The following is a 23,225-nucleotide window of genomic DNA, read 5'->3' on the forward strand; positions in this document are numbered from 1 at the left end:
CCTGGGTCCCAGCTGGGCCCAGGAGGAGGAGCAGGGACTTCCCTCCCCCTCCCCCACTAGGCTGCTGCTCCCAAGGGGGGCCCATTACTCCCTCCAGAAGAAGAGGCAATGGGGGAACCTGCAGTGAAGGCGCCTCCCAAGACCTCCCAGGGGACTGAGAGACAGACCCTGGTGCACGGGCTGTCGGGAGGACGGGCGGGCTGGCCCCAGACCTCAACTGATAGTGGGGAGGCGTTTGCTGAGTGGCTGCCCTTCGCAGGGCAGCAGAGTCAGAACAGGGCCTCTCCAGGCGCCATGCTGAGCCTGGGTCTACGGTGACTCTCCAACCCCGGCGAGGGGGGCCGCGATCTTTGGGGTGCAGATGGAGGAGGAGACCTGTGTCCAGGGAGCATCCGGGATAGCCAGACAGCATGCACCAGGTGCAGGAGGCCTGGCTGGGGTTGGGAGGAGGGTGGGGGAGCAGGGCACAGCCACCAGCCCAGGCCTGAGGTCAGAGTCCGGGGACACAAGCAGCGTCTCAGGGAGGGCCAAGAGATGGGAGGCAGGAGGCAGCCAGGTGGTCACCCACGTGGACCCTGGTCAGGAGGAAAATCCAGGAGGCACAAGGTGGGGGAGCTGCCCTGCGGACCCCAGGGAGAGGGGTCCTCTGTGCTGGCGTGGGAGCCAGGCAAGGAGGACTTGGGTGGACTCTGGTGTGCCATGCTGGAGAGCCCTAGGAGTGGACATCCCCTCCCAGCTTCCCCTGGCAAGCATCCAGTCACCCTTTAGTAGTTAATTCACTGCCTGAAATTCAGATATCCTTAAGGCAGCAGGCCGGGGACAGCTGTGGCCTTGCGTATTCCTGCGGGATCCTGCCTGGGCTTCTGCTGGTTTGGCACAAGCGGCCTGTGTGTCCTGCCAACAGTCGGTAATCTATTCCACCTGGCAGGAGTCCCCTGCCCTGGGGTCCCGGCCCTCCCCAAGCTGTGCCCCTGCCCGGCAAAATGCCATTAGAGCCCAAGACCCTCAAAACCAGGCTGGGGTACCCAGGACACCCAGGCGCTCCTGGGGCAGAAGGGCAGCCATTCAGCAAACACCTCCGGAGTGTGAGCCCAGGTCCTGGGCCTTCCTGCCCACTTCTGGGCCTATTGGAGCCTCTTCCCTGGCAGTCGGCTTTCATGAAGGACCCACCTGGGAAGGAAGGCTGTCCTCGCTGCCCTCACTGCCCCGGCCCACACAGCCTTCTGAGGGCAGCCTGAGGATGGGAGTCCCAGACTCCACCCAGAATTCACAGCCGTGGGAGGAGAGGGCTCCACGGGCCCTGCTCATCCTCGGAGCCTCAAGCATGCAGCCCTGGGCCTGCCTACCCTCCCGATGGACCGAGACTGTGGAGGGGCAGTGGGCAGCTGAGCAGAGAAGGATGGGTTCAGCCTCAGCCCTCTGACCCATCCTCAGCCCCCACCCCCACCACAAACACACACAAACACACTGGGCTCTGTGACTGCTGCGTGGGATCTAGGTCCCTCCTCTGGCCCCACCATGCAAACAAGCTGTGAGACCACCTGCTCCAGGTGGGCAAGGATGTTGGATTTCTTGTGGAGCAGAGGCAAAGGAACCTGCCTGTCAGCATCCCCTAGGGGACTGGCAACCGCTTAGCCAGCGCTCAGCCCAGCCCCCACCAAGACAGGGCAGAGCCCCAAGCGCAGTACCTGCTCCTGCTGACCTCGGCTGGGTGTGGTCCTCCTCTCCAGAACCTGGGGACAGGCGCAGCCCCACTCCGCAGGTGGAGAACCAAGGCATGCGCCTGAGTGACCTGCCCAGCCTCACCCTGTCCTCTCCAGGGCACTCTGCTGCCTTGGGGTGGCCCTGTGGCGGCTCCCATTCAGTGGGATCGTAGAGGGTGCCTGGCAGCTGTTGGGGGCTGCCATCTCCAGGTATCTCTGGGGGTGTCTTTCAGAGACTGGAGGACACCATCCTGAGTCCCACAGCCAGCAGGGAAGACCGGGCACTGACCGTGCGTGGGGAAGGCCGGCAGGCCTCGCCCACCTCCGTGCCCACCCGCATCCGTGAGATCGTGGCCGGCAGCCTGAGTGAGGAGCCACCCCAAGGTGATGGTGTGGGGGACAGTCCTGGGCCCGGGGCTGGCCAAGGTGACGGCGTGGGGGACAGTCCTGGGCCCGGGGCTGGGCAAGGTGATGGCGTGGGGGACAGTCCTGGGCCCGGGGCTGGCCAAGGTGACGGCGTGGGGGACAGTCCTGGGCCCGCGGCTGGCCAAGGTGACGGCGTGGGGGACAGTCCTGGGCCCGGGGCTGGGCAAGGTGATGGCGTGGGGGACAGTCCTGGGCCCACGGCTGGCCAAGGTGATGGCGTGGGGGACAGTCCTGGGCCTGCGGCTGGCCAAGGTGACGGCGTGGGGGACAGTCCTGGGCCTGGGGCTGGCCTCACCCCCCACAGGGCCACCCTCAGGGGCATCATATCGATACCCACAGGGCACTCAGCAGGGCCTGAGCAGGGCTGCCTCTGTGTGGCACACTTGTGGCCACCTGCATCTCCGCTTCATTGGTTTCTTCCTCAGCGTGGAAATGCTGGACACTGGCACTCAGGGAGCACAGACGCCCACCCCCCTGGGCTCTGCCTGTCCTGCACCCGCCCCAGGCCCCTGCGCTGCCTCCAATTGTCCACCTGGCAGCTGAGGAAACAGCTCCAGGCCGCCTGTCCTGTGTGTGCCCAGGACTCCCTCGTGCATGGGTCCCAGGGATCCCTCTCTCCCAGGGTCTGTCCAGCCTCCTGCAGGCCCGGGGAACTGGCTGTATGTGTATTTACAAAAGCACCTTATTACTCGGGGACCAGGTCCCTTCCCCCAGAAGCAACAGGGCTCACAACTTCATAGACAGCGCGAGTGCCCAGCGTCCAGGCCGCCCACACACTCTGCTGCCATTGGTTTGGGGCTCGGCCTGGGCCTGTGTCTGCATTGGGGTTCCAGGTGCTCAGAGGTGGTAGGATTGCAGTTAACATGAGAGGAAGTGGGGCTCAGAGTATGAAGTCTGCCTCCCTATGTTAGGGTCCCCGGCTCAGAGCTGGGACCCCTCCCAGGAGATGGGGGCAGGTCCAGCAGCTGGAGCCTGGTGGCCAGCCCAGGGTCCCACCGTGGAGACAGGGCACAAGGCTGAGTGTGGGTGGGCCCTGGTCTGGCCACCCGGGCTGACCCCGGTACCGTGCAGCAGGGGTACAGGAGCCGACAGCCACCGTGGCCCGAGTGCAAGAGGAGAATGAGCTCCTGCAGGAAGAGCTGACCCGGCTGGGGGACCTGCTAGCCCAGGCCGGCGCCGAGCGAGATGAGCTGGCCAGCAGGTGCCGTGTGGTCAGCGAGCAGGTGCGTGTGTGCAGCAGACTCAGGGCAGGCGGGAGGTGGCAGCCTGGCCCTTCGTGAGGGGTCACTTGTCGGGACGGCAGTCAGAGCCTGGGACCATCGGCAATTTCTAAGACTGGGAAAGACAGAGTGTCAGCCATGGGACATTCAAACCCTGGGCAACAGATGGGGAAACAGAGGCAACAGATGAGATAACTGAGGCCAGAGGTGGGAGGCCAAGCAGCACGTGCCCAGGCCTTTCTGATGCCCAGCGTGTCCCCTAGGTCTCGCAACCCAGCTTAGGCACTGACTTGTCCCCGCACCTGCCCGGGAGCCCTGTGGGGTGGCCTGGCCAGTCCTGACTCACGGGGACCAGTGCTCTGCCCAGCATTGGCACAAAGCTGGCACCTGCACAGCAGAGGAAAGCAGGGCAGCAGGCACCGACCCCAACCCCAGATGGAGCTCGCAGAGAAATGGCTCCACCCCAGTTCCCTGGCCCTTTCCTGACAACTGAGGCTGGCCGGGGCCGCTTGGACCTCAGAGGAGAGGGGCCAGAGGCAGGGCTGTATCTTTGGTCCCCTGGTGGCTGTGGTGCCTTCCAGGGTGACCTGTGAGGTGAGCAAGAGGCATATTTAGTCACAAAATGTGGAGCTGGGGAGGGCCTCCCATTGTGTAGACAGGGAAACCGAGGCAGAAAGGTGAAGAAACCTGCTAGGCCAGAGCCTCTCTCCTATGTCAGCCACTCCAAGACATGCTGGCTTCTGAGGCAGGACTTGGCAAGGAGCCAGTGCGTGGAGTGGGGTGTCCAGCCCACCTTGTGGGGTACTCAGGGCCCCTGCCGCACCCATGCCATCTTCAGAACCCCCCTGGTTCTGCATGTCATGTCAGATGACCCCACTTTCCAGATAAGGAGTAGAGGCTCAGAGCCAGCCAGTGATCACCCAGGCCACACCACCATTACTGGGGCTGAGATCTGAACCCCTGAAGCAGATCTGGCCCCTTCTTAGTCACCTGACCAGTGGCCAGTATTGAATGCCTGAGGGGTCCCCAGGGGCCCCACCTTCTAGAAGGGTCCTTCCCAGGACCACGGCAGCACCAGCCCCACAGGGGTGCCCTCAGCTCTCTGAGGGGCCCGCTCTCTGCTCCTCCCCCAGTTCTATCACGCCCTGACCCCCACACGGGAAACACGTTTCCATCCATTGTTGCTGGCACCCCTGGGAGCCCCTGAGGGCAGGAGCTGGGGCCCACCCCACCTGATGGGGGCCCCAGCACATCCGTGAGCTGCCAGCCAGCCTACTCTTCCTGGGAGCCCCTACAGCTGTGGGGAGGCCTTGGGGGAGGTATCTTCCTAGCACAGGGTGGGGAGATGTTGGGAACAGACCAGTGGGAATAGAAGCCACAGAAATGCTGCCGACAGATTAGTAAGCTGCGTGAGTCAGATCCAAACTCGCCAGCAGCCCAGTGCACGCCAGCTCCCGGGCGGCTCAGCAGGCAAAGTGTGGGTGCCAGGAGGCTGGGACTCACTCCAAGTTACCCCCAAGACAGGCGGAATGGGGTCTGGGTGGCCAGAGTGCCTGACCATGGCATCTCCATCCTGGGGTGGCACCCCCAGACCCCGCCCGGCTCCTCCAGGGTCTTCCAATGCCACCTTCTCTTCCAGCTTGTGGCTGAGGAGGGGCCCCTTGGCTCTCCCATGCATTTGGCCCAGGCACAGCCACAGCTGAGGCCCCAGGCCTGCTGCCCTCCTCTCCACCCCTCCACCTAGGCCATCCTTGGCCCTTGATTTCCTGGGCCCAAGTTCGGTCTTGGCCCAGTGGTGGCAGAGTGGCCCTGGGCAGTGGGAGTGGCCCTGGGCAGTGGGAGTGGCCCTGGGCAGTGGGCCCACATCATGGTGGGTGTGGTCCTGCTCCCTGTAGGTGAGGTGCTGGACTCAGGCAGGAGGCCCAGTTGGAGGGGAACCACACTCACTCACTCTCCAGAGGGCAGCCCCAGAGGTAGCCCTGTGACCTTCCATCCTGCCCCTGTGTGCCTGAACCGAGCCCTGAAGCCCCTCCCCCTACCCTGACGGCTGGGCTGCCCAGGTAGCTGGGGCAGTGGGGCCTCAGTTTACCCATCTGAATGAAATGTGGGCATGCTCCAGCAGCCCCCAGAGCTATGCCCCCACTGGGCCACCATACTCACACTGTCCTCAAGGCCTGATGGGATTGGCACATCAGTGCAACCCAGCATGCCCCTGCCCCTCCCCTCCTCTGCCAGCTGTGGGCACTTGGCACAGGGCAGGTGGCCGCCTGTCGGGTTCATTGTGTGGAAGGGCCTGGGCCTCACCAGACCCAACCCCAGCCCCTGCTGTGGGGCCCCAGGGAGCCCTCTCTTCCCCACTAAGGTCGGCTTTGTGCCCAAGATGCCCCAGCCCCAGCCTGGCGGGTTCAGGAGCAGCCAGACCAGGTGAGCTATTGCTCCTCCCCAGCTGCAGGCCCGGCTGGAGACCACCGAGGCTCAGCTGCGGAGGTCAGAGCTGGAGCACAGCATGGATCTGGAGGAGGCCCTTGGCCGTCTGGAGGCTGCCGAGGAGAGGTGAGGCCAGGCGCGGGGCAGTCAGGGTTGCAGGAAGCACAGCCATCCCCCCGAGAGGCAGTGGGACCCTCTGTGCCTTGGGGCTACTGACAGCTCTTCCCAAAGCAGCTGTGAGTTCAGTTTCCCTGTGGGAGTCAACCCAGGCCTCCACGGCCTGGCAGGGCAGGGCAGGGGGCTGGAGAAGGCACGGCTGGGAAGGGGGACTGACTTGAGTGGCTGGGCAGTGTGGGGGCCTGCAGCGCGCTCCCTCTTGCTGTGGGGAGACCCCAGGCCGAGTGGAAACAGCAAAACACTTAGCCTCCTGGGCTCAGCGTGGGCCTCTCACGCAACCAGGCACCGCCGTCCCAGCCTCTGAGAGCAGCTCAGCAGCATCCCTATTATAGTAGCAGCATCACGATTGTACCCATCGCTATCAGACCCCTCCCCCGCTCCACACGCCAGGAGCAGGGGCTGCTCACCATGGGGGACGGGACTGGTGCCAGCCTTCCACGTGGCAGCCTCTCCACGCTCTGCCATCCTCCCTGCCACGGGTCAACCTGGCTCATGAATAACAGGGAGGGAGCGGCAAAGAGAGACAGAGCCTCATGAATGACAGGGAGAGAGTGGCGGAGAGGGACAGAGCCCCCCCGCCACCGCTGTCAGTGAGCACTGACATTAGGACCCTGGCAACAGACCCTGGCCACCAGCCACACCTGAGTCCAGTGTGTGGATCACCCACTCACACCCTGAGATGGAGCTGACGATGTCCTGCCTGGGCTTATCAAGGGGGCCTCTGCCCGGCCCCCACCCTGCCTGTACTAACCCAGCCCCCCAACACTAACCCAGCCCCCACACTAACCCAGCCCCCCACACTACCCCGGCCCCCCACACTAACCCGGCCCCCCACACTAACCCAGCCCCCACACTAACCCAGCCCCCCACACTAACCCAGTCCCCACACTAACCCACCCCCCACACTAATCCGGCCCCCACACTAACCCGGCCCCCCACACTAACCCGGCCCCCCACACTAACCCAGCCCCCACACTAACCCAGCCCCCCACACTAACCCAGCCCCCACACTAACCCACCCCCCACACTAACCCGGCCCCCACACTAACCCGGCCCCCCACACTAACCCGGCCCCCCACACTAACCCAGCCCCCACACTAACCCAGCCCCCCACACTAACCCAGTCCCCACACTAACCCACCCCCCACACTAACCCGGCCCCCCACACTAACCCGGCCCCCACACTAACCCAGCCCCCACACTAACCCGGCCCCCCACACTAACCCAGCCCCCACACTAACCCAGCCCCCACACTAACCCAGCCCCCACACTAACCCGGCCCCCTACACTAACCCAGCCCCCACACTAACCCAGCCCCCCACACTAACCCAGCCCCCCACACTAACCCAGCCCCCACACTAACCCAGCCCCCACACTAATCCAGCCCCCACACTAACCCGGCCCCCCACACTAACCCAGCCCCCACACTAACCCAGCCCCCCACACTACCTCAGCCCCCCACACTAACCCGGCCCCGCACAGTAACCCAGCTCCCACACTGACCCAGCCCCCACACTGACCCGGCCCCCCACACTAACCCGGCCCCCACACTAACCCGGCCCCCCACACTAACCCAGCCCCCACACTAATCCAGCCCCAACACTAACCTAGCCCCCCACACTACCCCGGCCCCCCACACTACCCCGGCCCCCTACACTGACCCGGCCCCCACACTGACCCGGCCCCCCACACTGACCCGGCCCCCACACTAACCCAGCGCCCACATTAACCCAGCCCTGCAGAGCAACCAAGGCCCATCAGTCTCCCAGACCTGGGGAGGTTAAGTTGTCTGTAGAATATCGACACATTTGGTTCATCCTCCAGGAATCTGGAAAAGGAATCAAAGGGCTGAGAAACTTTTGAAAACCAGTTTTGAGGGGGAAGAAAAATAACCCAAGAGGAGGCTTAGGCCTGACGGGCAGAGAGGAGCAGTGAGTGAACCACGGCTTAGGCCTGGCGGGGGTGCCGGCTCCCGAGGTCCACCCACCTGGCGGACTTGCACCCCTACTGCAGCAAGTGTGGACCTAGTCGTGGTGGGGAAGTCCCCAGGGTGCAGCAGAAGCCGTCCCCCACCACGGGCATGTCTGACTCCCTCTCCGCGTCACCCCGCCCCGTGAAAGGCGCCTCCCTCCCAGCCCCTGGCACCTTGTCTCGGGCATTGAGGGACGGGCCAAGGTTGCAGAGCCAGAGCCAGGAGAGCTCAGGGCAGGGGCTTCGGGGAGGACAGAGGGCAGATATCGCAGGAAGGCAGGAGGGCACTGGGCTGGCACCTGGGAGAGCCACCTTGATGCTGGCACTCAGTTTAGGGGTCCCTTGTGGGGCCCATGGCAGGTGGGGGCAGAGCAGCGGCTGTGCACCTGAGCCCGGGTCAGTTAGGCCCAGAGGGTTTGGGGCTCCATTCAAGCCCCTTGACTTGGGGACTCTGAGCGCCTCTCTTAGGAGAGGCTTCCTACCCCCACCATGCCCTGTGGGTTCTCTGTCCAGGAGCACCGGCCTCTGCCAGGTGAACGCGCTCCTGAGGGAGCAGCTGGAACACATGAAGAAGGCCAACGACGTGCTGGGCCGGGAGCTGGCCGGGATGACGGGCAGCGTGCAGCGCCTGCAGGGCGAGCTGGAGCTGAGGCGCTGGGCCCAGAGACAGGTGCTCCCCCAACCTTTGTTCACCCCATGGCGGCCGCCTGTCTGGGTGCCTATGGCTGGGTAGCAGGCAGGGACATGGTGAGGGTGCGCTGGCTCAGCGGCTGTCCCTCTTGGGGACAAGGCCACAGCTTCTTGCCACACCATGTCCCCAACCCGGCTTGGCCACAGCAGTCTGTGGAGTGAGGGACTTCGTGGTCCACCCCTACTGCCCCCCACCCAGAGAAGGAGGGCAGGGCTCTCAGAATGGGGCACTGGGGCCGCACCCCGGCTCTGGTGTGGACCACGCTCTTTGGAGAGGCAGGTTGTTCTCCGTAGGCCAAACTCCTGGCCAGACTTCAGGAGCGGGGACCTTGGAAGGAGCCTGGGGCTGCACTGCTGCTCACAGCACCTGGCCGTGGCCCCCCAGGTCCCCCTGCAGCCTTACCCACTCCAACTTCTGAGACCCTGAGGCATGCAGGGGGTCAGGGCACAGGGCTCCAGGCACCAGCCCCTGTGGGAGGGAGACATCCAGGTGTTCATGCCCTGCTCGGATCTCTCCATGGTCGTGGGACCCCCTGAAGCTGCTGTGGCCTTGGGTACCGTGGCTCTCCAGCCACGCAGTCCCTGAGGGCCTGAAGGTGTTCCCAACAGCCCTCCAGCAAAGGGGGCCTGGACGCCCAGCCCCTGCATGCTACGGGCACCACAGGCAAGGATTTCCCCAGGAAGACGGGCCCCCCGGAAGATGTGTTGCGCCAGGTGGAGGCAGGAGCGGGAGGGGCAGCCGCGTTTCTGGCCTCAGGTTGCCTCCACAGACGTCCCTCAGACAAGCCTGTCCCAGAGGGGCCGCCACTCGCCCCCGTGGGGGCCAGGTCTCAGCCCCGAGCCCCCTACAGCTGCTGCTCCTGAAAGGCGGGTGTCAGACAAACCAGCCGAGGTTTACACCCCGAGAGGGAATGCCGGCCTCTGCATAGCGTCAGCGGGAGCCGTGCTATCAGCAAGGAGTCATCGCCTATGCCAGGCCTTCTGGCTCGAGGCGTTTGAGGCAGATCTCATGTTCCCACTGCCTGGTCCCCGTCCTCGGACCGCTGGGCAGGTCACCTGAGGACCCCGGGAGCCGATTCCGCTGTGTGAGAACAAATGCCGGAAGGAGAGGGTCCCTGAGCTCAGTTTGGCATTCGATCACCCAGGTCTTTATTTTCCCTTTGTCCTTGAGAACTGTTCTCACTGGTTGACAGCTGCTTTCTCTCGGCACCTTAAAGATATGCTTTCTCTTTCTCCTTCCGCTGCTGCTGTTGAGAAGTCAGCTTCCAGGCTGCCTGGATTCTGACTGACTCCTTATCGAGGTAACGTGTCTTCTCACCGGCTGCTCTTAAGACCCCTGCTCCGACTTCTTGTTGTGTCGTGTCCCTGTGTTGTGTCTGCATGTAGATTTATTTGTTTATCCCGCTTTAGGGTTCACGGAACCTCTGTGTCGCTTGTTATTTTGGGGAAGTCAATATTCTTTAAACATTGCCGGGGCTCATCATCCATCTCCCCTCCTCTGAGCTCCAGCTAGACATGTGTTAGCCATTCTTACGCTGTCTCCCAGGCACAGTTCACGGATTTGTTCTTTTTATTACCCTAGACTATATTCTAGATAATTTCTTCAAATTTCCTTTCCTGTCCATCAGTTTTCTCTTCTGATGTCTAATCTCTGTTAAATTTGCCTACTTAGCTTAAATTGCCAATATTGTATTTTTCCTCATTAAGAGTTCTGTTTGATTCTTTCCCAAATATTAAATAGCTTACTCTTAACTCACATTTTCTTTTTTTCTTTTTGAGACAGAATCTTGCTCTGTCACCCAGGCTGGAGTGCAGTGGCACAATCTCAGCTCACTGCAACCTCCGCCTCCCGGGTTCAAATGATTCTCCCGCCTCAACCTCCTGAGTAGTTGGGATTACAGGCGTGTGCCACCACGCCTGGATAATTTTTGTATTTTTAGTAGAGATGGCATTTCACAATGTTGACCAGGCTGGTCTCGAACTCCTGACCTCAGGTGATCCGCCCGCCTCAGCCTCCCAAAATGCTGGGATTACAGGCATGAGCCACCTCGCCTGGCTTCTTAACTCACATTTTCAAGCCTTCTATTTATTTGTTGAACCATGTTAAAAATAGTCTTTTTGTAGCCTGTGTCTGACTATCCAATATCTGAAATTCTTTAAGGTCTGGTTCTATTGTTTCTGCTGGTTTCTGATCATGGTCCTTTGTTTCCTTGTGCCTTTGGTGATTTTTTATTTTTTAACTAAGAGCTGCTTATTTTCCTTGGAACTCTGTGAAGTTTCTTTGAAACCTGAGGTGAATATAGTATTTTCTAGGAAGGGTTTTTATTTGTTTCTGATAGATGCCAAGGGGCTCTAACAGTCTTTGGGGCCACATTGAAGTACATTTTCAGCTTCAGTTTCTTGAGACTATCCTGGTGATGTAGTGTGCTCCCATATCCACAAGGAAGACTTTTTTCTCTGTTTAACTCCGACATTCTAGACAGGCAGTTTTCCTTATAATCTCTTGCAGGGTCATGTGTGCCTGTTTTGTGTGTGTGTGTGTGTGTGTGTGTGTGTAGCAAGAAATTGCGTACACTCCCCGATGGTCTGTGACTTCACCAACTCCTGGCCTAAGTGTTCCAGCCGTTCAGGCCAGCCCAGCCCTGCATTCAGGAAGAGGCTGTGAATCTGGACTCTCGTGAGTTTAAGCGGCAGGTTAATCTGGCAGCCACACCTCCATGTTGCCAGGAAGTGTCTCAGCCTGCTCTTGTGATGAACACGGAGTGCAGGAGGCGGTGAGGCTGAAGCAAGTGTCCACCCCTGTATAGCAGGCACGGGGTGGCATGCCCTCGGAGGGCGTACAGACAGGTGTAACGGGCTCGGAGGAGCATGCCCTCGGAGGGCGTACAGACAGGTGTAACGGGCTCAGAGGAGCATGACCTCGGAGGGCGTACAGACAGGTGTAACGGGCTCAGAGGAGCATGCCCTCGGAGGGCGTGCAGACAGGTGTAACGGGCTCAGAGGAGCATGCCCTCGGAGGGCGTGTAGACAGGTGTAACGGGCTCAGAGGAGCATGCCCTCGGAGGGTGTGCAGACAGGTGTAACGGGCTCAGAGGAGCACGCTCTCGGAGGGCGTGCAGACAGGTGTAACGGGCTCAGAGGAGCACGCCCTCGGAGGGTGTGCAGACAGGTGTAACGGGCTCAGAGGAGCACGCCCTCGGAGGGCGTGCAGACAGGTGTAACGGGCTCAGAGGAGCATGCCCTCGGAGGGTGTATGGCCAGGTATGGGTTCAGAGAGTCGTGCCCTCCAGCGGGTGCATGGCCAGGTGTAATGGGCACAGAGGGGCATGCCCTCTGGAGGGTGTACAGCCAGGTGGAAAGGACACAGAGGGACGTGTTCTCCGGAGGGTGTATGGCCAGGTGTTATGGGCTCAGCTGGGGGGAACCTCAGGTGTGGGATCAGGTGAGGGGGTCAGGCAAGCTTCATGAAGGTGAGATGATCTAATACCTGAAGTTCTTCAAGGTCTCGTTCTATTGTTTCCGCTGGTTTCTGGTCATGGTCCTCTGTGGGGGTTCTGGAGAACGGGCAGGATGTGAGTGCTCTACCTGAAGGCACCCTGGAGGAGCAGGGGTGGGGCTGTCACAGGCAGGCAGAGGTGGTAGAAACACAGTAGCACCCTGAGTTCCAGAGGTCAGTGAGCAGGAGAAGGCGAGTGCAGGGCCTAGAAGGTGGTGTGGAGACTCTGAGACTTCTGGCTTTCATCTTAGCTCCCTGCAAGGCTGGAACCACTGTGCACACACAATTCCCCCCATTCCTGCCCCCACACAGAGTCCTCCCACTCCGCTCCGTTACAGCCTAATCACTGGCCTTGTCTCAGTCGTGGCTTCCCACCCTCCTCCCTGCTGAACTGGGTACCCAGTGCTAGAGGCTTCTAACTTCAGTGGCTTCCCACCCTCCTCCCTGCTGAATCGTAGCCCCAGTGCTAGAGGCTTCTAACTTGCTTCTGTGTCCCTGGCACCTTCGAAGTGCCAGACCAACACCTGGACATCTTCAGGAGCCCTCCAGAGTAAGGAGAAAGACTGTACTGGAGAAAGGCAGCCCGTCCTCTTCCATTGGAGTGGCAGGGCAGGAGCCCTGTGCTGCAGAAATGTCTGCCCCAGCAGGGGCCAGGCCTGGTTCTGGGGTGTTCCAAGCCTGAGCAGTTCCTGAGAGTAGCTGGGGAGCCGCGACTGAGTCAGCACCTTCTCTCTTCAGGGGCCCACGCACCCCACCCTCCCACCTCCATGCACGCAGGCTGGTCTGGGAGGGCTGGATGTGGTCATGTCCCCAGATCATCTCCTGGGGAGGGGCACAGTATGGCCCCAGGGTGGGGTTGGGGGAGCCCAGGGCTCATTTGCCTGTGAGATATGGGAGCTTTGGGATGCTGGGTCCACTTCCAGCCCCCATGGAGAGGGACATGCACCTGGAAAAGAGTGGGCTTCAGGGAGGGTAAAGGGGCCCCAGCCTGAAGTAGACAGGAGGCCTCTTGCTTTCAGACCCGGCCAGGGGGCCTGGGGCAGCCCCGGGACCTCCTCCTCCTGTGGAGACAGGCCGTGGTGCTGGGGACAGACCTGGCCGAGCTGCGTGTAGCCACTGAGAGGTGAGTGCCAGCCGCCCCACCTGGGGCCAGGCACCAGGCTGCAGGGAGCTGAAGCCCCCTTGGGGAGGGGGAAAGCGGTGCCCAGGGCGGGCTCTCCCGTGGGTGCAGTAGCCCTGGCCTGCCGGTTTCTCACCCAGCCCTGGCTGGGCCTCAGGCCGGCCAGTGGGAGCAGCGATGAGGGCGGCCTAGGAGGGCAGTGGGGGAGAAGGACAAACAGGCCAGGGAGGTAGGTTGGGGACACCAAGGAGAGATGAGAGGAGGGTGAAGAGGACACTGTGGGGTGGGGGACACCTACCCAGATGGAGCTTCTGGAGTCTGTCCAGCCCTTGCTGGGCACCACACTGGAGGTCAGTCCTGGCACCACCCTGCTAGCCGTTAGGTACGTAGCAGCCCCTTGCGCAGGAGGAGTCGGGGGCTCAGAGGGTCGATGACTCGGTGAAGGCTGCTGAAGCCTGAAGTGTGCAACCTGGTCCTGCCCCTGCTCACTCCTCCCCAGCTGCCTTCCTGGTGTTTGGTGACACATGGGAACAATCAATGCCATGCAGTGGGGGCTTCTCCTGAGGATGGCCAAGGAGGGGGTCCTCTGTGGGGCTGATGGGACCAGGCCCTCCCTCTGCAGATGGGTCCTGAGTCAGCCACAGATGCTGCCCTTGTCTCCCAGGGGCCTCGCTGACCTGCAGGCAGACACGGCCAGGACAGCCCGCCACCTGCACACCGCCTGCCTGAACCTCGACTCCAACCTGCGGCTGTCGGCCAGCAGCACGGCCAGCACCCTGGGGCAGCAGCTTCGGGACAAGGTTGGGGAGATGCTGCAGCTGCAGGGCCGCTGGGACGCAGAGAAGGTGGCGCTCCAGGCCAGGTGGGCGCCCAGGGCCAGCAAGCTTGCACAGGGAGGGCCCGGGGGGTCGAGGCCCATCCAGCCTGCCGAGCAGCTGTGGATCCCAGATGTGGTCACACCGTTCCAGGGCAGGTGGGGCCCTGACGTCACTGGTGGTGCACACTCTTCAGAGTCACCATCCCAGTGGCTGCAGGGCACCCCCCTAATGCCCAGGAGGCAGACACTGGGGTCTCCTACAGTGAGGGTTTCAGGGAGCACGGCAGGGAACTCACTGGGACTGCGTCCTGGGGGTCAGCACCCAGAACTGGAGTTTTCAGGCTTAAAGCAGGAACATTCTTCCAGGGGCAAGAGCTCACCTTAGGTAAATCGTTTAAAAACTGAGGCAGGAAGAGGGACCAGGCCACCTCCTGCCCGATATGAAGGACACCCACGCCCTCTCTGGGGGTCTATGAGCCCCACCATGATTGTGGAAGGTTTTGGACCCACCACCCACATCGGGGGCTCGGAGGTCTCTTGAGGGCAGCTTCAGCAGAAAGTGGGGAGGCGGCTCCCCAGTGGAGGTCTAACCTGCTGGCTGTGGGGCCAGTGCCTTACAACCCAGGGTCCAGGGCCCACTTGTCCACAAACACCCCGCCAGGCTGACAGGCAGAAGCCCTCCCTACCCTCAGGGGGTCCAGCTGAGTCAAACACACCACAACCCAGCCCCAAATGAGCAAGACAGGACATGTGGGCCCAACGGTGCCATACAGCTGCAGGGGCAGCACACCAGGGCCTGAGCCACAGGAAGGGGGACCTGGGGTCTTTAGGAAGAAGGTGCATCCTGGGAAGGAAGGAACAGTAAAATCACTTATTGTTAGACTAATGGTGACAGGTGCTCCAGGCAGAAGGACTGGCCAGGAAAAGGCCTGTGGTGGGCACTCCCTCTGTTGTGCCACAAGGACAAGGCAGAGTCTCGGGCAGCCACTGCATCTGAGGCTGGAGAGCTGGTCAGGGTGTGGGCCTTGACTCCTGAGACACTGGGATCCACTGAAGGCTCTGTGGCAGGAGAGACACATGCTCAGACCAGGGACAGAGGCCACTCAGCCAGAGGCATCACCCAGCACCAGCAGGGGGGCCACCGCACAAAGGAGTCTGGGCAGAGCCAGGGCATGCTTGGGTGCCCGTCCTCTGGGCCCTGCCCTTCACCCCCACACCCCCCGACTCCTCCCAGACTCTCGGAGCAAACCCTGCTGGTGGAGAAGCTTACAGAGCAGAATGAGCAGAAGGCGAAGACCGTCGCTGCCCTCAGAACCGACCTGCAGAACCTGGTTGGTGGGCGGGACGGGGGTGGCTGTGTGGCAGGGGTCTGTCACCCTTGCTCAGGAGTCTCCCCTGCCACAGGAAGCCTGGTGCGGCAGTGGACGGCCTGCAGGGCAAGGTGGGGTCCCTGCAGTGCACTTTGAGGCACGTCAGGAAGGTGTGGCCCCTCGCCTGTCCTCCCAGTGGCAAAGGTGGAGGTAGCCCACAGGGACCCTCAGGACTCTCTGCGCGGTCCCCACCAAATCACGGCCCTGTGCTCTGGGCCCCTCTATCCCTTCCTCTCTGCACCTTGAAGGTGGCCCAGGAGGACGCCCGGTGCCTGGAGCTGGCAGGTAGCAGCATCACTGAATTGGGGGAGCCACGGCGCCCACTGAGGAGCCCCCAACGTGCCACATCCCCCCATCAAGGGGCGTCCCCACCACACATCTGCTCCCCAGCCGCCCTGGACCCTGCACTGCAGGCCATGCGGGCAGCCATAGAGAGGCGGTGGCGGCGGGAACAGGTGGGCAGCTGCAGCCCACAGGACTCCCTGTCTCCCTGAGGGCAGAAACATGAGCCCCTCAGGCTGAAGGGTAGTTATGGGGCCTGCCCCTGAGCCCCATGGCCCCAGGGAGGGGCCCCAGTGTCGGGGGTGTCCTTTCTGGGGAGTCGCAAGCCCTGGTGGGCCTTGGTGGGCAAAGCCTGCCTAGGCCAGAGAGGCCCACACCGCACCCCACCCGAGCAGGAGCTGTGCCTGCAGCTGAAGTCCTCCCAGGCACTGGTGGCCAGTCTCCGGGAGCAGCTGTCCGAAAGCCGGCGGGAGCTGTGGGCTGCACAGAAGCTCCAGCAGGAGCGGGCTCGGGAGCAGGCACGGGAACGAGAGGCTCTTCGGGGCCAGCTGGAGGCCCAGAGGCTCGAGGTGCAGCAGTGCCGGGCGTCCTGCAAGCTCCTGGGGAGGTAATGGGGTGAAGGGGTTGCACGGCCTTGCACAGGGTGTATGGGATCCTGAGGGCCCAGGGCTGCTGTCAGGACAAGCACCTCTAGAGCTGGAGGGGTTGCCAGCCGGGGAGGGGTCCTTTCCTTCTAGCAGAGTTGCGTGAGCACCAGTTGAGCGTGGGCCAGGGTGGGACACACCCGCCAGTGAGACCCTGTCTGCTTCTCGGGCTCCCTCTGCCCATGCAGTCTCAGGGGCTGGCATCCACCCAGCCCCCAATGCCCACCAAGGCACGCGGTGCACCTTGAATGTGTCCAGGGCCGCCCCAACTCTGCCCCCACCATCCCCAGGGAGAAGGCTGCTCTGGAGATGGTGGTAGAGGAGCTGAAAGGGAAGGCAGATGCTGCAGATGCGGAGAAGCAGGGGCTGGAGGCCGAGGCCGCGGAGCTGCAGAGAAGCCTCCTGCTGCAGGCAGAGCGGAGGGAGGAGCTGGCTCTGCGGAGGGAGCGGAGCTGCAGGGCACTGGAGACCAGGTGCGCGGCCGTGGCTGGGTGGGCAGGGCCCCTCCCACAGAAGAGACCCCACTCTGCCACCATCAGCCACTTGGCCTTGGGCCACGGGTCTGCTTCTTCACCTGTCTCATCTCAGGGTGTGGTGGCCCTAACAGGGCAGGGGCGGGGGCTCTCCAGGCTTCTCCCCAGGCTGCACCATCCTCCAGCCCAACCCTCACTTCCTCTGGCCCAGTGCCCCACCTGGGCCACCACCCCGTGGGCCCATCAGATGTGGGGCCCCACCCCTCCCGTCCCCCCGGAGGCACTTGTGCCTCCCCTGCCCCGGAAATGAAGCCTGGAAGCGAAGGGCTCCCTGCCTTCCTGGTCCTCCAGGGACTCCATGCTCCTCCTGGGCCTCCCTGGGCTTGGAGGGAGTTGCAGGCGGTCGCCTGCCTGAAATCCCATGGGGCAGCCACTGCTCACCCTGAGCGACCTCCCGCCCTCTGGTCTGGGGCCTCAGTCAAGGCCGCCTGCAGCAGCTGGAGGAGAAGGTCTCCGGGCTCAGAGAGGAGCTGGCATCGGCCCGGGAGGCACTGAGCACAGCGCAGCTGCAGCGGGATGTCGTGGAGAGTGAGAGGGAGGGACTGCGCAGCGCCCTGGCGCGGGTACATTCTGCTCCCCCCAACCCCGCCCCCTCTCCCGTCTGCCCCCACCCACCCTGGCCTCACTGACCTGGCCTCCCACTCCCTCTCTCCTGCCTACCAGGCCCCTCAGCCCATCACCAGAGATCCCAAAGTCACCAAAGTTCTCTCCCGTCCCCAACCAGTAGGCACCAGCCTGGCCCAGCTGCTCTCAACCCTGCTGGCCACGCCTGCTTCTTTGTGGCCTCTCCCTGGACCACCAGCCACCTCCTCTGGCTGGAGCCTTAGTGCCTGGAGCCACCATTGGCCCTGAGACATCCCCTCTGTGGCAACCTTCCCACCATGTCCGCCCAAGAGCTCTGGCTTGCACACCTCCGTGGCTCAGGGCTCACTCCTTTCCCAGCGGCAACAGCCCTGCCCTGGAAGCTGAAGGTCCCTCCCTGGCATCCCCCTCCCTGCCCCAGGCCGAGTGCAGCAATGCGGACCTGGAGCTTCTTGTGAGGCGGCTGAAGTCGGAGGGAGTGGAGCAAAGGGACTCCCTGGCCGCAATGGCCACCTTGATGGAGGGGTTGGCTCAGGACAAAAGTGCTCTGAACCACCTGGCTCTCCAGGTGAGACAAGGGCCAGTGGGGCGGGCCTCGCTGGAACCTGTTTCCCAGGTGGCTGTGGGTCTCCCAGCCCTAGGCCTTCCTTCCATCCTCCCAGATCACTTCCTCTCCTGGTTTGAGGTTTTGGGGACAAGGGAGCCTGACTAGACCTGGCCAGGTCTGAGGGAGGGAAGAGAGTGCCCCAGGGCAGGCCTTGGGGATGGCTGGCCTACAGGGACTGAGGGTCGGGGGAGTGGATGCAGAGCCCCCGACACCTGGTGGCAGCTGGAGCAGGAGCGGGACCAGCTGCGGGAACAGCGGAAGACTCTGGAGCAGGAACGGGCCCGGGCCGGGGAGCAGCTGGCACAGGCGGAGCAGCAGCTGGCGCTGGAGCGGGCAGAGCGCAGGGGCCTGCAGCAGGCCTGCGGACGCCTGGAGCAGCAGCAGGAGCAGCTGGAGGGGCAGGCAGCCCTGCTGGGGCGAGAGAAGGCCCGGCTCCAGGAGCAGGTGGGCCAGGTGAGGACTGCAGGGCAGGCTGCCGCCGTCTGGGATGCGGCTGGGTGGCAGGTCTTGCCTAAGGTACTTCTGGGAGTCAGGCAGGCTCAGGATGCCCACATCAGCTCTTTCTGTCTTGGTAACGGATCAGGCCCAGTGCTGGCCTCCCCGTGGGGGTGGGGGCAGGGGGAGGGTATGCAGAGAAGAAGATTCCCATCAGGCCTGGCCTCCATATCCATCCCGCCACTTGGCAGGGGAGCCCGGGCCTCAGGCCAGTGACTTCTGCACACTGGGCTCTTAGAGAGCTTTGCTGTTTCCTCCTCTGTCTTGTTTCTCCCTGGTCCACATCCACACAGCTAAACTCTGCGACTGCACATTCACTGGTGCCTCACTCATTTATTCCCAATTTCCCCATCTTTTGTTGAGGAAGCTCAACTCACTGGAGACAAAAACAGTCTTGGTTTCTTCCAATCCTGCCTCGTTCATCCGTGCGGAAACCCTGTCCACACTGAGTTTCAGGCCCCTGTGGCTCAGATTCTGCAGCCCCCGTCACATTCAGGACAGCTCAACCCTCCTTCCGTTTTCAGATTCTGCCTTGTCCTTTTCTGGGGTCACCTTTTTCCTCTTTTTCTATTGACATTTAATAAGTCAGTGTACAGTATCAATGAATTTTGACAATTGTACAAACCCGGGTAGCCGCCACCAGGATCAAGACATAGAACATTTTTGTCAACCCAGCAGGTTCCCCCACGTGCCTTCAGCCATTGCCCAAAAGCCCCCGGCCAATGTGCAGCACCACGGACTTGATGCATCTGTTTCAGAATTCCTTATAAATGGAGCCATGCAGTACGGACGCTTTTGTGTCCAGCTTCTCTCTCTCAGCATCATGTCTTGGAGATCCATACATGTTGTTCAGTGTTCCACTAAGCCCTTTCTTTTTAACTGCATAGTTATATTCCTTGGGATGAGTAAACCACATTTGCTTACTCATCCACCTGTTGCTGGACCTTTGGATTGTCCAGCAACAATGTTTCCAATACTGGTCCTGCCTACAAGGTCCTTCCTTGGCCCTGCCTACAAAGGGCACTTTTACATATCACTGGGACCAGCACCCAGGTGATGTGAATTCTCTGCCTGAACCCTGCCTACAAAGAGCATTGTGGCTTATGTCTAGGTCCATTATGTAAGTGATGTGACTCCCTTCTACTGCCTTGGCCCTGCACTTATGTTGCATTGTGTGACACACACTTGGTGATATGGTTTAGATTTGTGTCCCCACCCAAATCTCATGTCAAATTGGAGGAGGGGCCTGCTGGGAGGCGACTGATTTGGGACTGTGATGCACAAGGCTGCTATAAACCTTCTTGTACAAGTCGCATACATATATTTTTATTTTTCCTAACTAAATACTTAGGACCAAAACTGTGCACTCGCTGTATAGGTGTGTGTTGAACTTTTATTGGGAACAACCAAGCAGCTTTCAGAAAAAGCAGGCAGCTTTCCAAAAGTGGTTCAATCACTTTGCTGCAGCCAGCAGTGTAGAAGAGTTCCAGTTGCTCCTCTGCCTTCTCGACATTTGGTATTGTCTGTTTTTTTGGGTTTTGCTTTTTGTTTTTTTAGCTATTCTGTATGTGTGAAGTGATACATCACTGAGGATTTCATTTGCATTTCCCTCATAACTGAAAATATTGAACACATTTTCATGCACTTATTGGATATTCGTATGCTTTATTTTATCAATTGTTCAAATCTTTTTCCTATTTTTTAAACTGGGGTTTTGCATTTTGGTTATGAATATACAGGAATTTATATATCATGGATACAAGTACCTTGTCAGATACATGTCCTATGACTATTTTCCCCAAGGTTGTGGCTGCCTGTACATTTTCTCAATGATATTTTTTATGGATGGACATAAAATTTTAACTTTGGCAAACTCCAATTTATCTATTTCTTTTTTTAGTTTTACAATTAGTATTTTCTAGGTTCTGTCTGAAAAATTTTTGCCTACCCCAAGGACAAGAAGATATCCTCCTACATTTTCATCTGGCTTTCACATTTGGATCTATGATCCATTTCAAGTTTATTTTTATGGACAGCAGGGGTTCTCCACGTGTGCTTCCCAGACTAGCAGCATAAACATCACCAGGTGATATGGTTTGAATCTGTCTCCCCACCTAAATCTCATGTCAAATTGGAGGAGGGGCCTGGTGGGAGGTGATTTGTTCATGGGGCCAGATTTCTCCCTTGCTGTTCTCTTGATGTTGAGTGAGTTCACACAAGATCTGATGGTTTAAAAGTGTGTGGCACTTCTCCCTTCACTCCCTCTCTCCTGCCACCATGTGAAGAAGGTGCTTGCTTCTCCCTTCACCTTCCGCCGTGATTGTAAGTTTCCTGAGGTCTCCCAGTCATGCTTTCTATTAAGCCTGTGAACTGTGAGTCTGTTAAATCTCTTTTCTTCATAAATTACCCAGTCTCAGGTAGTTCTTTACAGCAGGGTGAGAACAGACTGATACACCTGGGGACTTGGTAAAAATGCAAATGCTCATGCCTCACACAAGACTTACTGAATCAGAAACTCTGTGGGCGGGGCCCAGAAATCTGGATTTTAATTAGCCCTCCTTGGGATTCTGCTGCACACTAACGTGTGAGGACCACATGTGTATGGTATGATGTAAGAACTAAGGTCCATTATTTTTCATACTAATACCCAGTTTTTCCAGCACCATTTTTTTCAAGTCTCTCCTTTGGTCCTTGATTAAATGTGGCAACTTGTTGAAAATAAATGGATCATATATGTGGGATTTGTTGATCTGTGCAAGTCAATCTATTCATTCTTTCACCAAAACCACACTGTCTTGATTATGATAGCTTTTTAGTAAGTCTTGAAATTGAGTAGTGTACACACATCCACCTTGTTCTTTTTCAAGATCGTTTTGGCTGTTCTAAATCCTTTGCATATGCATATACATTTTAGAATCATCTTGTCAATTTCTTCTTCCCTCCCCTGCAAAATAGCCTGCTAGGAGTTTGATTAAAATTGTTTAGAATTTATAGATCAACTTGAGGAAATGGACATCTTAAATATATTGAATATTACATCCATGAATATGGTATATCTCTCCATGTCTTTACTTTCTTTCTCTCAGCCGTGTTTGTAGTTTTCAATGTAGAGTTTTCTTGCACATCTTTGATTAGGTTAATTCTAGATTTTTTATATCATGAATTATATTACAGTTTTAATGTCATTTTCTTATTGTTCATTATTATAGAAATATAATTTCATATGAAATACAATTTCATATGTTTATTTTGAGTCATGTGACCTTGACAAATTCACTTATAAGTACTAAGGTTGTATGTTTATATAATTATTCATCTGTAACAATAGTTTTACTTTTTTTCTGATCTGAATACCTTTTATTTCTTCTTCTTATCTTATTGCACTAAGACCTGCAGAACAAAGTTGAGTATAAGTGGTGAGAGTGGCCATACTTCCACCCAAGGCAATCATGGGGAAATAATTTGATGTTTCACCATTAAATATGATGTTATCTGTAGGCTTTTCATAGATGCCCTTTATCAGAGTAAGGAAGTTACCTTCATTCCTAGTATGCTGACATTTTTTAAAAATTATAAATGGGTACTGGATTCTGCTAAATTCTTTTTCTGGAACTATTAAGATGATCACGTCATTGTTCTCCTCGTGTTGTTAATGTAGTGAATTACATTGATTAATTTTTTAGATGTTAAACTTGCATACGTAATAAACCCTACTTTGTCGTGAGTTAGTATCCATTTTATATATTTTTTATTCAACTTATAAATATTTTGTTAAAGATTTTTGCATCTATATTTGTGAGTAATATTTCTGTAATTTTCTTTCCTTGGAATCATCAGATTTGGAATCAGAGTTGTGCTGGCCTCCTAAAATACACTGGAAAGTAGTCTCTCTTCCTCTGTTTCCTGAAAGTGTGTGGGTAAAATTGTTATTACTTATTTCTTAAATGTTTGGCAGAATTCACTAATGAAATAATGTGAGTCTGGGGTTTTCTTTGTGAGAAAGCATTTGATAATGAATTCAATTTCTTTAACAGATATATAATCTATTACAATTTCTTATTTGTTTTTATGTCTGTTTCTTCATCTGCATCCTAATAATTTTGCATGTTGTGTTTTTATTATTAGTCAATTCAAACTATTTTCTCTTTCCCCATGTGATTTATTCTTTGCCCCGTGGATTATTTGGACATATATGGCCTAACTTCCAAATAGGGTTTTCTAAATGTCTAATTGTTATCAATTTCTAACAATTCCATCACGATCGGAGGACATACTCCATATTATTTGAATGGATTTAAATGTGTTATGTCCCAGTCTGTTGTCTATCTTGAACATATCAAAAGAATGTGTATTATGCTATTGCTGAGTGCATTGTTCTATAAATATAAATTAAATCAAGTTGCTTAGTAGTGCTGTTTAAATCTTCTGAGTCCTTACTGGGGTTTTTTGTGTGTTGATTTATTTCTTCGATTGGTTGTTTTTGTCTACTTGCTGCATCAGTCAGTGACAGAAGGGCATTACAATCTCTAGCTGTGATAATGGAATTGTCTGTTTCTTCCCCTAGATCTCCCCTTAGTTTCTTCCACAGCCAATTTTTGCTTCATGTGTTTTGAATTTCTATTATTAGGTGTATATATATTTAGTATTTTATTTCTTCATGAGGAA

At 58.0% G+C, this 23,225-nt stretch overlaps 1 protein-coding gene across 1 annotated transcript in view; it reads left to right on the forward strand.

Annotated features, from left to right (window-relative positions):
• CROCC2 (ciliary rootlet coiled-coil, rootletin family member 2) overlaps positions 1–23,225 on the forward strand; it is an 83,932-nt gene that overhangs the window by 9,011 nt on the left and 51,696 nt on the right. The window contains exons 2-14 of the mRNA XM_024928027.4: positions 1,937–2,087; positions 3,201–3,352; positions 5,796–5,902; positions 8,438–8,594; positions 13,130–13,233; positions 13,895–14,092; positions 15,282–15,378; positions 15,666–15,872; positions 16,095–16,306; positions 16,634–16,816; positions 17,295–17,439; positions 17,880–18,026; positions 18,288–18,518. Coding sequence (XP_024783795.3) covers positions 1,937–2,087; positions 3,201–3,352; positions 5,796–5,902; positions 8,438–8,594; positions 13,130–13,233; positions 13,895–14,092; positions 15,282–15,378; positions 15,666–15,872; positions 16,095–16,306; positions 16,634–16,816; positions 17,295–17,439; positions 17,880–18,026; positions 18,288–18,518 — 2,091 coding nt within the window. The remainder of the gene's footprint in view (positions 1–1,936; positions 2,088–3,200; positions 3,353–5,795; positions 5,903–8,437; positions 8,595–13,129; positions 13,234–13,894; positions 14,093–15,281; positions 15,379–15,665; positions 15,873–16,094; positions 16,307–16,633; positions 16,817–17,294; positions 17,440–17,879; positions 18,027–18,287; positions 18,519–23,225) is intronic.

This window comes from Pan paniscus, chromosome 13 (genome assembly GCF_029289425.2).
Source record: "Pan paniscus chromosome 13, NHGRI_mPanPan1-v2.0_pri, whole genome shotgun sequence".
Lineage (NCBI taxonomy): Eukaryota > Metazoa > Chordata > Mammalia > Primates > Hominidae > Pan > Pan paniscus.